The sequence below is a fragment of the Artemia franciscana genome, chromosome 7 (assembly GCF_032884065.1).
Source record: "Artemia franciscana chromosome 7, ASM3288406v1, whole genome shotgun sequence".
NCBI classification, from domain to species: Eukaryota; Metazoa; Arthropoda; class Branchiopoda; order Anostraca; family Artemiidae; genus Artemia; species Artemia franciscana.
The window spans coordinates 56,720,774-56,736,954 of NC_088869.1; the positions used below are offsets into that span (position 1 = coordinate 56,720,774).

Genomic DNA, 16,181 nt, shown 5'->3' on the forward strand with positions numbered 1-16,181 from the left:
CATACACTTGCATCTTTAAGAAATCATCCCTATTACGCAATAACCAAAGAAAACATGCTTTGGCGGGGGCCCCTTAAGGTTTTTCCTGACCCTCGTGGGGCTTTGAAACAATCAAAGAAACTATGATGTAACGTTTGCATCTTGAAAACACAGGTCCCCTGTAGTTTTCCCCATGATCCCTAGTTTTTAAAAAATCAAAGAAACTATTTCGTAACACATGCGCTTGCTTCTTGACAAGCGGACTCTACCAAGTCCTATTATGTAACAGCCAAAGAAATCATTTGCACAGGTGAACAGACCCCTTTTTATAACAAACAAAAAAATCCTGAAGTAAACAAACCCTTGTTATGTAACAATCAAGCGTTACAGATGCACTACAGTACTACGTAAGACCCATATACACGTAATAACGTCTTGAGGGACTAGTATCTCCAAAAACATACCCCCTATCAGGGCGCTGAAACCGGAATATAGGTCACTACTCAAAAAAAACTGAAAAAATCTTGCAGAAAAACGTCTTGAGAAAACATCTTGAAGCAAAATGTCTTGAAAAACGTGTTGAAAAGGTCTTGAAGAAAAATGTTTTAAAAAACGTCTTGAAATATCTATATATATAAAAATAAGTTGTCTGTGTGTCTGTCGAGTTACGACATGTTTGTGTGTCGACTGACGTCACGTTTGTCGACTGACGAAATTACAGACCGGGACATCGGGACACAAATGACCGGGACACCGGGACATCTATATATATAAAAATAAGTTGTCTGTGTGTCTGTCGAGTGACGTTATGTTTGTGTGTCGACTGACGTCATGTCGACTGACGAAATTACAGACTTGGATATCGGGACACAAATGACGACCGGGACATCTATATCTGTATAAAAACAAGTTGTCTGTGTGTCGAGTGACGTTATGTCATCAGGTCATCATGTCCTCATTATTTCGATGACGTCATTAAAGGTATTTAAGACATTCGTTCACGGAAAAATGTTTAATTGTAAAATGACTGAAGAACCTACAATGTCAACAGCCGAGGAAGCTGCTCAAAGAGTCTACGCCAAAAAACTTGCTGCTGATAGAGAAAGTAAGAAAAGAAAGCGTACCGAGGAATCACAAGAGCAATGCGAAACCAGACTTGTTGCTAAAAGAGAAAGTGAAAAAAGAAGGCTAAGAGTATTTAAGAAAATCGTTCAAAGACAAATTTTTAATTGTAAGAAGATCGTGGACGGAAAAATGTTTAATTGTAAAATGACTGAAGAACCTACAATGGCAACAGCCGAGGAAGCTGCTCAAAGAGTCTATGCCAAAAAACTTGCTGCTGATAGAGAAAGTAAGAAAAGAAAGCGTGCCGAGGAATCACAAGAACAGCCAGAAAACAGGCTTGCGGCTAAACACAAAACCGCGCAGTTAGAAGAAAATCCACCTGGACAGCGAGAGTCAAAACATATCAACACTGAAAATGATAGCGATGATGATTGGGTTTGGGATTTTGACTTGGATAAGGTCATCAATGCCTACCAGATTTTAGTTAAAAAAACAAAGGTTCGGCGATATGTATTTCATAGTGACGCTGAAAAATAAAGAAGAAAAGAAAACTGAAAAAAGAAAAAAGGTAAAGAATAAAAAAAAATAAAAAGAAAAAACACTCAAAGAGAAATTAAAGACCGGGACACAAATGACGACCGGGACAGAGGGAATATAAATGACGACCGGGACATTCAAAGAGAAATTACAGACTGGGATACCGGGACACAAATTACGACCGGGACACAGGGAATATAAATGACGACCAGGACACAGGTATTTAAGAATATCGTTCAAAGACAAATTTTTAATTGTAAGAAGGTCGTTGAAAGAGAAATTTATAATTGTAAAATGACTGAAGAACCTACAATGGCAACACCCGAGGAAGCTGCTCAAAACGAATGTAATTGGGGGGGGGGCGAAGTGCCCCATTAACTAGGTGTTGGGGTGGCGTGAAGCGCCACCCCAACAGCTAGTCTACCTATATATATACAAATAAGTTGTCTGTGTGTCTGTCGAGTGACGTCATGTTTGTGTGTCGACTGACGTCATGTTTGTCGACTGACGAAATTACAGACCGGAACATCGGGACACAAATGACGACCGGGACATAGGGAATATAAATGACGATCGGGACACTCAAAGAGAAAATGACCGGGACACAAGGAATGTTCGATTAGCAATCACCATCAACAAAGCATCGGGACACAAATGACGACCGGGACACAGGGAATATAAATGACGACCAGGACACTCAAAGAGAAATTACAGACCGGGACACCGGAACACAAATGACGACCGGGACATCTATCTATATGTGTCTGTCGACTGACGTCATGTTTGTCGACTGACGGAATTACAGACCGGGACATCGGGACACAAATGACGACCGAGACACCGGGACATAGGGAATGTAAATGACGACAAGAACACTCAAATAGAAAGCGACCGGGACACAAGGAATGTTCGATTAGCAATCATCATCAACAAAGCACCGGGACACAAGTGACGACCGGGACACAGGGAATATAAATGACGATCAGGACACTCAAAGAGAAATTACAGACCGGGACACCGGAACAAAAATGACGACCGGGACACAGGGAATATAAATGACGACCGCGACACTCAAAGAGAAATCACAGACTGGGACACCGGGACACAGGGAAACAACAACGGGGAAGCCGGGGGGCACAGGGGAATATATAAATGACGACGGGGACACAGGGAATGTTCGATTAGCAATCACCATCAACAAAGCTCATGGGCAATCATTAGAATAATGATGTATAGATATGAATACAAATTGTTTTTTCCATGAACAATTATATGTTGCATGTTCAAGAGTCGGTAGACCTGACAATCTATTTATATGCGCAGACAATGGGACAGCCAAAAATGTTGTATATTCGCAAGTTTTACGTAGTTAAATATATAATATATATATATATATATATATATATATATATATATATATATATATATATATATATATATATATTCACAGGTGGGACACAGGGACACAACTACAATGGCGCGTAACGACTTACGCGCGCGGGGAGGCTTGGGGGGCGCGAAGCACCCCCACCAACTAGGTGTTGAGGTGGCGCGAAGCGCCACCCCAACAGCTAATACTGAATAAAACATTCCCTACGACGTCACCCCTCGTTTGCATCGTGATTTGGCGGACCCTAAATGTATTTCCTTGTCCTCGCGGGTTTTGAAACAATTAAAGAAAAAATACTCTTATACAACATACATTCCTATGTAACAATCACGCGTTACAGATGCACAACAGTACTACGTAAGACCCATATACACGTAATAACGTCTTGAGGGACTAATATCTCCAGAAATATACCCCTATCAGGGCGCTCAAACCTGAATATAGGTCACTACTCAAAAAACTTTAAAAAACTTGCAGAAAAACATCTTGAGAAAACATCTTGAAGCAAAATGTCTTGAAAAACGTTTTGAAGAAAAATGTTTTGAAAACGTCTTGAAATATACTGAATAAAACATTCCCTATGACATCATCCCTCGTTTGCATCTTGATTTGGCGGGCCCTGGAGGTTTTTCCTTTTCTTCGCAGGTTTTGAAACAATTAAAGGAAATTACTCTCTATTATGCAACATACATATGTGTCTTTTAGAAAATGTCCCTATTACGTAATAACCAAAGAAAACATGATTTTGCGGGGGCCCCTGAAGGTTTTTCCTGGCCCTCGAGGGGTTTAAAAAAAACAATCAAAGAAACTATGATGTAACATTTCTATTTTGATTAGACCCTGAAGTTTTTCCCCGAATCTCTAGCTTTTTAAACAATCAAAGAAACCATTACGTAACTCGTACGTTTGCTTCTTGACTAGAGGACTGTAGCCTAACAAGTCCTACTACGTAACAACCAAACAAAATCATTTTCATAAGTAAACAAACCCTATTATGTAACAAGCAAAGAAATCATTTCCATAAGTAAACGAACCTCTATTATGTAACAACAAAAGAAATCCTGAAGTAAACAACCCCTTATTATGTAACAATCAGGTGTACTATACCGTTACAGATGCAATACAGTATTACGTAGGACCAGGGTATGCGTAATAACATCTTTAGGGACTAGTAGCTCCGAAAATATACCCCCTATCAGGGCGCCCATACCTGAATATGGTTTACTACTCAAAGAGAATTGAAAAAATCTTGAAATAAAACATTTGAAGTAAAATGTCTTGAAGAACGTGTTGAAAACGCCCTGAAGAAAAATATTTTAAGAAACGTCTTGAAATATACTGAATAAAACATTCCCTATGACGTCACCCCTCGTTTGCATCATAATTTGGCAGGCCCTGAGGGTTTTCCTGGTCCTCGTGGGTTTGAAACAATTAAAGAAAAAAGACTCTCTATTATGTAACATACAGATGCATCTTTTAGAAAATATTTCTTTTGCGTAATAACCAAAGAAAACACGATTTTGCTGGGACCCCTGAAGGTTTTTCCTGGCCTTCGAGGGGTTTTGAAACAATCAAAGAAATATGATGTAGCGTTTACATTTTGATGAGACCCTGAAGTTTTTCTCCGAATCCCTAGATTTTTAAACAATCAAAAAAATCATTACGTAACTCGTACGTTTGCTTCTTGACTAGCAGACTCTAACAAGTCATATTACGTAGCAACCAAACAAAATCATTTCCAAAAGTAAACAAACCCTATTATGTAACAAGCAAAGAAACCATTTGCATAAGTTAACGAACCCCTATTATGTCACAACAAAAAAAATTCTGAAGTAAACAAGCCTTATTATGTAACAATCAGACATACCATACCGTTACAGATGCACTACAGTACTATGTAAGACCCAGGCATTCGTAATAACGTCTTTAGGGACTAGTAGCTCCAATGGTATACCCCCTATCTGGGCGCTTAACCCTGAAGATAGGCCACTACTCATAAAGTGCATAATCAACACTAGGTTTTTTTTTATTCAGTTGCCTTTTCACCCTTGTTTGAAAAAGGGCCTCTTCGATTTTAGTTTTTATTTTAAGGTTTTTCTTTAGTATTATCCTGCGAAGTTTGATCGGCATATTTTCTGTATTCCTTTTCATACACTGACGATAGCTGAGCTGAGGCCTCGGTCAAAATGTTTTCATTTCACCCTTTATTTACTGAGTTACCTAGTTTTTCTTCGTTGTTATACATTTTCACATTTTTGAAACATGCCACCTTTTGATTTGATGAAAGACCATTCCATGATCCCCCGTTTACCTGTCAGCTATTAATGAGAATAGGATGAAGGGTTGTTAGAGGGATCATAGGCGTACATTGAGTGACTATTCATCCAGGTTGAGAATGTTGCCCATTGTCAATATAAAACAAGGAGCTACATACATACCTATTTGCTAAAAAGTTGACTGTGAAATGGGTAGGAAGTATTGGAGGCTATGGGCCCACTTTGGTTCTCCAATCATACTGTTTAAAGATGCGTTTGAGACTCCAGTTCAAACAAGGTGCAATAAGCCTACATACTCAGTGGAAAATTGGTGGTGGGATGGGTAGGAGGAAATTGGATGGGTTCAAACAGGGAGCAACATACCATAATCTCTACAAAAAAAGTGTTTTAAGAGATGGTAGGGACGAGGGAGGAGAGAGGGGAAGGTTTGGTTCAAACAAGCTGCAGCATGCATATCTTTCTACCAAAAGGCTGCGGTAAACTGTAGGGGGCAGGGTCTCAGAGATACCACCAGTCCACTTTGAACCTATAGTCATACATATTAAATGTTCTTACATGATTCTGCTGTGCAAAGGTGGCACTCAAGTGCCTTTCTCCTTAAAAAATCGCAGTAGGAGGGGTAGGGGCAGAATAACATAGTAGTCAGAAGACCACTTTGTTCCTACAGTCATACAGACTGGAAATCCTTGCTTGATTCTGCGTCAAACAAGGTGCAAAATGCTTACTGTTCTATCAGAAATATGGTAGTAGTAGGGTATAGAGTTTTGTAGGAGGGGTCACTGGCCCACTTTGACTGTCCAATGTTGCAAATTGAAATTTTCGCGATTTTGGTCAAAAAACATGCAACATACCTGCTTTTTGCAAACGGTTCAGTTGAGAGATAAATTGTGAACTGAGAAGATAACCTGCTTAATATAGAGCCTAGTAGGTTCGCCTCCATCAATGTAATAAATTTTCCCCTCTGCTTGTTGTACTTTTAACCAATCAACCCATTTTTGAAAATAGTCGTAATTAAAGTTTTTCTGGTGCGTACCACAGCAAAGAATTTATCAGCCCCTCAAAATATTCAAAGTGGTGTATGTCATGAATGAATGTTTGTCAAAATACGCATATATGGATCCATCAGAACGTCAACGAGCATTGATCAACATTTAAGAGGAGACCGTATCTCTCTTAGTTCAAAAATTGATTTTCTTACTGTTGGCCAACTTTCTAATAACACTACTAAGACAGGTGCAAAGGGAAGGTTTTAATTTCTTTAGCAATGAGAGAAGTAGTAAAGGTTGGGAGGCATATTTCCTACATTTTCTCTGACTCAGTCCCAGGCACAGAAAAACTAGATGGCCAACTTCAATGAAACCATGATCATAAACGGCTTGTGAAACTGGACAGCAGCAACTTCGGACCCACACGGAAAATGCTTTTCTTTTAGATTTCTAATTTCATTTATTTATTATTCTCTGAAAATATTTTAGCGAGGGAGCACAGGCTCATCTTAAGCACTCCCACATTTTAGCCTAACTTCAATTTAAAACTGTTGCCTACTTAACTTATCTGGTTGAATAAAGCTTTACAATCGAAAGCAAAACATTGTTTGATGAAACAAAAGATTAACACAGCACTCCAGGTAGCCTTCTCTGACACAGAGCAAGTTAAAAAACAACAAAGTTTCTCTGAGGGAAGTAAAGAGCGAAGTTGCATTTTAAAAAGGACAAAAAATTTATTAAACGGACAAAAACAAGGAACTGAAGTGCTTTCAGCCTATGTCCAAAAAATTGAGCTCAGCAGTATTGCCACAACCTATGATTTGACGAAGAGAAGCTCCAGCAGAAAGCTGAAACAAATTGACATAATTTATAGTAAATTGTTCTATTTGCGACTATATTTTTAGTGCCAAGGTCGCGTGAGATTGTTTAGGTGCTGTGACCCGTGGGACATAGTCAGAGAGAAAGAAATAAAACTACTGTACTCCAAAAAGCTACCCATACCCCCTACCTCATCTTTTCCCTACCACATTTCAATTGGTAGTCATAAGCCCAACTGATGCCAAGAATACAGCCATTTTCTCGCACAGATTAGATTAAGCGTAAAGAGCCAAGGCCAAGACATATACCTATTGACCAGATTTCGTTGAACTCTAATACCAACAGATTTTGAAACCCCCTATTTTCTGAACTGAGACTGTATTAAATACAGATCCTAGAAATGTAAGATTTTGAACGCAGCTACTTTCACTTCCCTACCCACCACCTTGAGACATAGGAACCATTCCAGTAGAGCTGCTCTACGACAAGATTGTATGCCCCTTTCAGGTCCAAAGAGGCTCTGAGCTTCAAAACGGCATAACTAGGGTATCATCTGCTACTTAGACATAACACCGGTTAAGATCCAACAACGTCTGTTGATATGTAGCCTATCTTTTAAATATAATTTGTGACCCTCCGTACAGAAGTCAGATTGGTCATACTCCCGAAAAGGAGCAACTAGTACACTAGCTGTTCCCTCTCATTAAGTTATGGTCAAGGTTAAGCAAATTCTTGAAATAGACTACTAATTACTACTCTTTTCCCCTCTACAGAGGAGGGATCAGGTCAGACACTAAAAGGCATCTCAAGTTCACTTGGTATTGTTGAAAGCTTTCAGAAAGCACTCATAAAAGATTTTGCGCGATTTGGAATAAAAACAACAAGGATAATATACAGAATGCTTAAAAACTCAAAAGTCGAACGTCTTGGGTGCTTCTGGAAGTTGGTATGCATCTAAATTCAACAAAACTTACGAAATGGTGTTAGAAAACAACCATACTAGTTCATAAAAAAAGCTTGGAAAAACCGACAAACGTTTTAGTTTTCTTAATTTTTTTTAACATTTCAATAACTTTAAATAAGAGAGATTATTATGTTGCTCAAAGTTGGTCATTATTTGGTATTTTCCGTAAATCTTTGTACATATAAAAAGTACCATCTTTGGTTACACTTTCTTCCAATCCCATCCACCAAATTAGAATAGAAATCTTGGTCTTCATTTCAAAACAAATTAAAGCTTTTTCATTTTATTTTGGCACTAAGCCATCAGAGGGATGAAAACTGGATGCAAACCAACTTTCACAAAACTTGAGAAACTGTTTGGACTGAAGCAACTTTTTTTAGTAATAAGTATTATGTTATATCTTACTTCTCTAAATTGGTACAGTAACAGTGGGTATAAAAAAAGAGAATGTTTGAAGCAGAAACAAAAAGCTTAGAGAGCACAAGACAATTGAACTTTCAAGGTTAAAAAAGGATTTATACATAGTTTTTGGTAGTCTAATCTGCTTCTATATCCCAGTAGAATTCACCATTTTACGTAGGACTAATTCTTTCCATATTCACTACTTTTTATTATCTTAAGTCACAGTCGCTAGCAATCCTAAATCTGCAACCATTTGTATTTTTCAGATTCATCATCTATTACAAATGATGCTTCTTCAGTACATAGGTCTTCATGTTGACCCTGCAGCAGATGGGATTAAGCCCTGGGCCAGATATCTTCAGAAAAGATCAACCCACTTTTCCATCTTGTCACATTTCTTCCTGTTCCTATCTAGACTTAAACTTCTTTATATCCTTTTCTAGGGTAGGCTTAGGACTACATTAATTTTTCTTACCTGACTTCAAATTGAGAGCCTTTTTCCTTCTACTTGTTGGCCATTCTGGATCTGGAGAGTCAGAGCTCATCATTCCTGGGGATAAGATATGGAATAGAAGTTATCAATCGTAAATCACCCAAATTGTCCTTATTTTCAAGTGCTCTGTCTACATGTATTGCTGTCAAGATTATGCCATCGTATTTATCCTACAAACTGAAAAAAAATGTTTTAGATAGATCTTCTCAGTCATCTTAGCATTATATACTGATTTTGACATTTTACTTTGTTCGCTAGAAACTGTTGAGACATCCTTCCCCTCTTTCTAGAAGTTAGAAAATGCTTTTGAGGGGGTTTTGATTACTTCTACTGGAGGATATTCTACAGAGCAATATAGCAACAACAGCAACAAGAACAAAAAATGAGGCAGGAGGTCATTTACCTATGCAAAAGATGCTTGAACAGGGAGAGGAATTTTTTTACATATCTTCATGAATTATGATTTAAATACCTACCAAAAAGCATTTATTACAACCCCTAGGTTCATGGGTGTCAATTTAAAAAACAAAGAGGGAGGGAGCAAACTTTTTCTGTAAGATTTAGGGGGGCAGTTCTGGCATTCCTGTCTGATTTAAAGAAAAAGATGGAAATACCAAAAAAAAGTAAATGAATTTAATGAAAACTTACACTCCACCCCCCCCCCAAAAAAAGAAACTAGAAACTGGATAAAAAAAACCACAAAGTACAATTTTCTAAATCTCAGCTCCCAAGAAAACCTGCTTATGTTTCTCTTACACCCTATCCTGGATATTTACAAATATTAAGAGACTAGCATTAAATTTTAATTGTAGCAATCAGGGATGCAGCTCTGGTATTTTATTGGGGGATAAGAGGGGTCTACATCTTGAGAGTTAAGGGGCATGGGCTATATAATAAATTATTGGAGGGGTAACTATCCCAACCCCAACACCACCAATTGGAGCCATTATAGTCAGTAGGCCTATACATTAGATTCCATAGTTGACATATTGACATGGTGTACATCCTTGGTTTATTTGATTATTGTATGTATGCTCTATTATAATCTGTTCATTTGTAAATACACTATATCATACACAATAATAAATTGTGAACTGAAGATATAGAACCTATTAGGTTTGGCTCCATCAATGTAATAAAAAAAAGTAAATATTGTAAATAAAGTAAAGAGTGTAAATAGGGATCAGTATATATTTCTGAAATACAAATAAAGTGAACATAAGCTACTGCTTGATGCCTTTTATTAGACTCTTTCTGAATAGGATATAATTATTGCTTTCGTTCCAAGTTGGGTTATAACCTAACCTTTCTAACTTTATCCAAAAGTATAGCCCATATTAAATTTTTCCCAAGTGTTTTCTTGTTCTCAATTATGTCCCAGTCAATTCAATTTATGGATAAATCAGTTTAAACAAGAGTGATGCTAACAGCAGTATTTGAAATAAGAGAAAAGGGCGGATTGGAGTAAATGGTCAGGCATTTTTCTCAGATGGTATTGAAGTGGAAAGTGGAGTCCCACAGGGAACAATCCTTGGTCTACCATTATTTAACATCTATATGAATCTATATTTATATTTAACATCTATATCCCCAAAATCTGTCAAAAATAGAATGACCCTGTATTCTGATGATTTGAAAATCATCAGTCCTGCAAAAACAGCCAAAGAACAAGCCTTATTATAAGCTGACCTACACAAATTCTCAGATTAGACAAGACTCTGGAGGTTAGAATTAAACATTTAGAAATGCATGTCAATTCATTTTGGCAGAAAGAATGTAGAGGGTTAGTATCATATGTTTAGCATAGATGATGGTGGGTAGATGATTGACTCCTCCCATGCTGAGAGAAACCTGGGGATACTTGTGGGTGAAGAATTGAAGTTTAATCAACATGCTCAATCAGTTGCCTCCAAATTATTCAAGACCCTGGAAATTGGAAAAAGAACATTCCATAGCAGGTCACCGAAGCTGATGTCAAAGCTATACAAAGGACTTGTAAAACCAAAACTTGAATTTGGTATGTGTGTGGCAACCTTATTAAATAAAGGTGACAAGAAAAAACTAGAGTGTTCAAATATGAGCAACAAAATCAACAAAGAGTTGAAAAAGCCAGGTCTACCTCTCCTGACTAGGGAAGTTATAGATTCGGATAAAATTCTAGTTTAGCTGCTTTTTGCTACCTTGAAAAAGGGCTAGGTTAGGAAAATGAAACTTCCACTTCTTCTCCCTCTAGAGTGTCCTGACCATTGATGACCTTTTAAACTCTGTGTTATAAAAGTGAAACCTTGCAAAATAGATCTCCTTCTTAAATGAAGAGTAACAAAACTGTTTTCAGCTTCACAATTTTCCTCAGTCCCAATTTATGAGGTTTCAAAGATCAGCAAATACACTTCCTAAATTTAGAAAAAAAAAACAAGAGCTAAGAGCTGATATGGCACTTGTGACGAGGCTGGAAAAGCCAAGAGCTCATATGGTATGAGCTCTAGCAAACGAGTCCTTCTAATTATCAAAATTCATTAAAATCCAATCACCCACTTGTAAGTTAAAAATTCCTTTTTTTCTAATTTTTCCTCTCCCTTCAGCCCACCAGATGGTTGAATCAGGGAAAATGACTTTATCAAGTCAATTTGTGCAGGTCTCTGACATTCCCTGTCACGCCTACCAATTTTCTTTGTCCTAAGCATGTCCAGAAGCACCAAACTTGCCAAAGCACTGGAGCCCCCCTCTAACTCCCCCAAAGAGATCAGATCCATTCCATTTACGTCAATCACGTATCTAGAACATTTGCTTATTCTACCCACCAAGTTTCATCCTGATTTCTCCGCTCTAAGCATTTCCCAAGATTTCCAGTTTTCTCCTCCAACTCCCCTCAATGTCACCAGATCTGGTCGAAATTTAAAATAAGAGCTCTGACATATGAGTTCCTACTAAATATCAAATTCTGTTAAGATGTGGTCACACATTTTTAAGTTAAAAATACCTCAATTTTTCTGACTTAATGCCCCCCCCCCAAAGATAGCAGATAAGTTCCAATTATGCCAATCACGTATCTAAAACTTGTGCTAATTCTTCCCATGAAGTTTCATCTTGATCTCTCTGCTCTAAGCATTTTCCAAGATTTCCAGTTTTCAAGATTTCTGTTTCCCCCTTCAACCCCTATTCCCCCGTATCCAACTCAAATTGAAAATGGGGCATCTGAGACACAAAAGCTTTTTATATATTAATTTCCATTAAGATCTGGCCACCTATTTGTAAGATAGATACCTCAATTTTCTCACATTTTCCAAGACTTCCGGTTTCCCCCTCACACTCCCCCCAATGTCACCGGATCTGGTTGAGATTTAGAATAAGAGCTCTGAAGCACAAGATCCTTCTAAATATCAAATGTCATTAAGATCTGATCACCTGTTTGTAAGTTACAAATACCTCATTTTTTCAAATTTTTTTTAATTACCACTCCCCCAAGCTCCCCCAAAGAGAACAGATCCAGTCTGGTTATGTCAGCCACGTATCTTAGACTTGTGCTTATTCTTTCCACCAAGTTTCTTCCCAATCCCTCAACTCCAAGTATTTTCCAATATTTTAGGTTTCCCCCTCCAACTCCTCCCAATGTCACCAGATCCAGTTGGGATTTCAAAAAAAAACAGCCCTGAGACACGATGTCCTTCTAAATATCAAATTTCATTGAGATCCAATCACCCACTCATAAGTTAAAATATCTCATTTTTCTAATTTTTTTGAATTAACCCTCCACCCACTCCCCCCCCTCCCCAGATGGTCAATTTAATCTGGTCTGGTCCCTGATAAACCTGCCAAATTTCATCGCCCTAGCTTATCTGGAAGTGCCTAAACTAGCAAAACCAGGACAGACAGACCAACAGAACTTGCAATTGCTATATGTCACTTGGTTAATACCAAGTGCCATAAAAATATTGATAGCACATAAAATTCTACTCAAATAACAGGAATTGTATTTTCCAGAACTAAAACCAGAGACAAAAGAAAATGATAACTGAAAATTAAGGTAAAATGTTGTTTTGTCAGACTTAACAGGTCAAAAAGACCTGTCAAATTGCAAATTTCTAATACTTAGAAATCAGAAGAGGGTTAACATGGAAACTTGACAATACCTTCCCACAGTATGTTTTGGCCTTACTGAAAGTTTTATTTTCCTTACCTAACCCCTTTCCAAGATAGCAAAAATTAGCTATACTGGAATTTTACTCTGATTCCTACTCTCTCCCATCAACAAAAGCATGGGGATGTCATAATGACATTCAAAATGCTGTATGCTCAGCCCTTGCAACCAAATATTCTTGAACTTGACCAGTCAACAAGAACTAGAGGACACACCATAAAGCTGTAGGCCTTCTGCAAATGAACCACCAACACCAGACTATGGAACAACTTCTTCCCAAATAGAGTTGTGGGGCTGTGGAACTCCCTAAGTGAAGAAGCAGTCTCAGCTCATAGTGTGGAGCCCTTCAGGGGAGCTGTGGACAAAGATTGGTTGTCCAAGCCATGGCTTCAAGCATGGGATGCAGCCAACACATTAGTTCAACATCTTCACTAACCAGCAATTAAAGGATAATACTGGATGATGTGATTTAAGGAATCATTTTTGAGGGCCTGTAAAGGGCTTCAAAATTGAATTTCTGAGCAAAGCAATTATTACATTTGAACAGACCATAAAAAAGGCAATAAGCTATTTACCTATTTGCAAGTCAATATTATATCTGCCTCAAATTTACCCATGTTTCCTACAGAAAAACCCCAAGTGTAGGGTAATGCCTATTTAACCATCAGGAGGAGGACAAAGTGAAGCAATATGAATAAATATATGACTGTTCATATTAACAACTTACCAATAAAGTGATCATACCACTTGATGCCTTTTTTATTACTGTTTACAAATATAACAATTGCTTTTATCACAAATTCAAATTTAAGCACTTTTTAAAAATGATGAATTTTCAATTAAAGTATGAGTTATCAGTCATTTTCCAACAAGTGTGCTATATTTTCTCATTGCTGTTTGCTTGGTCATTTTCGAAAAAAAAAACTATAGTCTCTCAGTGTCAAAATTATTTATGCTAAGGTTGGTTTAGGTTAGGGTAAATGTTTAGTTTTGTTCCAAGTGCTCTAAAGTGTGTATTACTGCATATAGCAAGATTGTGATGATTGCATATTGTTTCTTTGTCATTATTAGGGAAGTATATCTATTTTTTAGCTTTCAGCAAATCCCCTCCAAAAAGACTAAAAATGCATAAAGTGGCCTTACTTACAGATAATATTACCTATAGAGCTAAGTGCATAGTTCATGAGCCCTTCAGGCAGCAGGGCAAATTTTGTATTCTATACTTATTCAAAAAAACCTTAAACAAGGTTTATTCAATAAAAAATACAGACCTTGCCCTGCTGCCCACAAGGCTCAGGAACTAACACACTTTGCTCTATAGGTAATGTTACCTGTAAGCAAGCCCATTTTGCACATTTTTAGTTTGCCCCATGGAGGAGGAGGGTCAACTAGAAATGGATGCTCTTTTAGAATTAGCATTTCTAAGAGATAATTTGAATTTGTGATAGAAGTGATTATTATATTCATAAAGAGCATAAAAAAGGAATCAAGTGGTATATTCACTTAATTTGTAAGTCAATAATATGAATAGTCATATATTCGTTAATTTATAGCAAACAGTATTACCGGCTTTCATATAAAGTGAATATACCTTTGACTGGTTAAAAATGACCTAAATATGGAGTATAAAAAAGGCTTAAAACATTGGTCTCAGACTTTAAAACATTGGACTCAAACTTACTGTTTCATTATAAATTCATTTTTTAAATGTTATATTATCCACAAGCAGTGATTTTCCATGATTAAACTGGATAAATAAATTTTATTGATGTTATGGCATTTTCTTCTTTCTTGACATTGAATTGTAAATAAAAGCATGTGTTTTTGGTCAAAAATATAAAAGCTGGCTATTATAAACGCCAGTTATACTGTTTGTTATACATTTAACTATATTAAATACAGAAATTGTTAGTTTACATTTTTAATATATGCTATGCTTTACCCCCACCCCTCTGATGTGCAAATATATAGCCCAAATTTGTTTCTAAACTATTACAGATTTGCAATTTCAAATATCCTATTATTTTGTAAAAAAACAACCAAAAACGCATGCTTTAATTGAAACTTTGGTGACAAGAAAGAAGAAAACACCATAACATTGATAAAATTTATGTATCAAATTTAATTGTGGAAAATCAGTGCTTGTGGATAAAATAACATTAAAAAAATAGATTTATAATGAAACAGTAAGTTTGAGTCCAATGTTATAAAGTTTGAGACCAATGTTTTAAGCCTTTTTTATACCCCATATTTAGGTCATTTTTAAGAAGTCAAAATGCTTAAATCTGAATTTCTGGTAGAAGCAATTATTATATTTGTAAAGAGCATAAAAAAAGCATTGAGTGGTATATTCATTTTATATGAAAGCCAGTAATACTGTTGGCTATAAATTTACCCATACATTTACTACAATATGGACATCCACCATGTAGCTAATATGTGTGTAGGGTTCATTTTTGATGCAAATAAATGTTTTATTTAGATTCAGAACGCAATTTTGGAATTGGAATTGTAGAGGTGGGAGGTGGGGAAACATACCCTGTAAATATATAGGTTCTAAAAAATTCATGAATTTCTGAGAAAAACAGTGAAGATAAAGGTTCTCCCCCTAAAGGCTATACAGTAAGGATTGTTTTCTCAACATGTTTACTTAACCAGCTTGGCTCCTAGCCTTATAAAACTGGTCGTCTAATTTAAAGATTTGTATATAGCCTATACACACTGTCAAATTAGTCATCTGGTGGTAGCACAAGAAATATAGGCCCTAGCATACCTTTAGAAATAAGATAATGAAGTAGCCTACCTATTTCTGATTGCTTTAGAATTGTTTTCAGAGTTATAGGTGGTTTCCTTTGAATGGTTCAATATTCAATAAAAATAGCCAAATCTTTTCTAAATTATCCTACAGCTGAACACTATAGACCTACTTGAAAGTTTTGAATCAATAAATTCACAAGCTTTCTTCTTGGGTTGTCAGTTGTCTATGTTTTTCGAGCCAGTGAAAATTTAGCCCGAAAAGAGGAATTTTCGCTCAAGAAGAGCGAAGTAGAAAAAATCCATCGGTGTGGTGCCGTGCCGCCGGTTGGTCTTCATTTAGTCTTTTGGTTTTGCAGTGATTTGTTGGTTTTGGTG

At 36.9% G+C, this 16,181-nt stretch overlaps 1 protein-coding gene across 3 annotated transcripts in view; it reads right to left on the reverse strand.

Annotated features, from left to right (window-relative positions):
- Positions 1 to 16,054, reverse strand: part of LOC136029501 (FERM domain-containing protein 8-like) — a 71,591-nt gene extending 55,537 nt beyond the window's left edge. For 2 of the 3 annotated variants that reach the window (XM_065707947.1, XM_065707945.1), the window contains exons 1-2: positions 15,853 to 15,991; positions 8,894 to 9,088 (exon numbers count right to left, since the gene is read on the reverse strand). In XM_065707947.1, coding sequence (XP_065564019.1) covers positions 8,894 to 8,966 — 73 coding nt within the window. In that variant the 5' untranslated portion in view covers positions 8,967 to 9,088; positions 15,853 to 15,991. Of the gene's footprint in view, positions 1 to 8,893; positions 9,089 to 15,852 lie in introns of all 3 variants that reach the window. The other variant, XM_065707946.1, reaches the window with a different exon arrangement.
- Between the last annotated feature and the right edge of the window lie 127 nt (positions 16,055 to 16,181).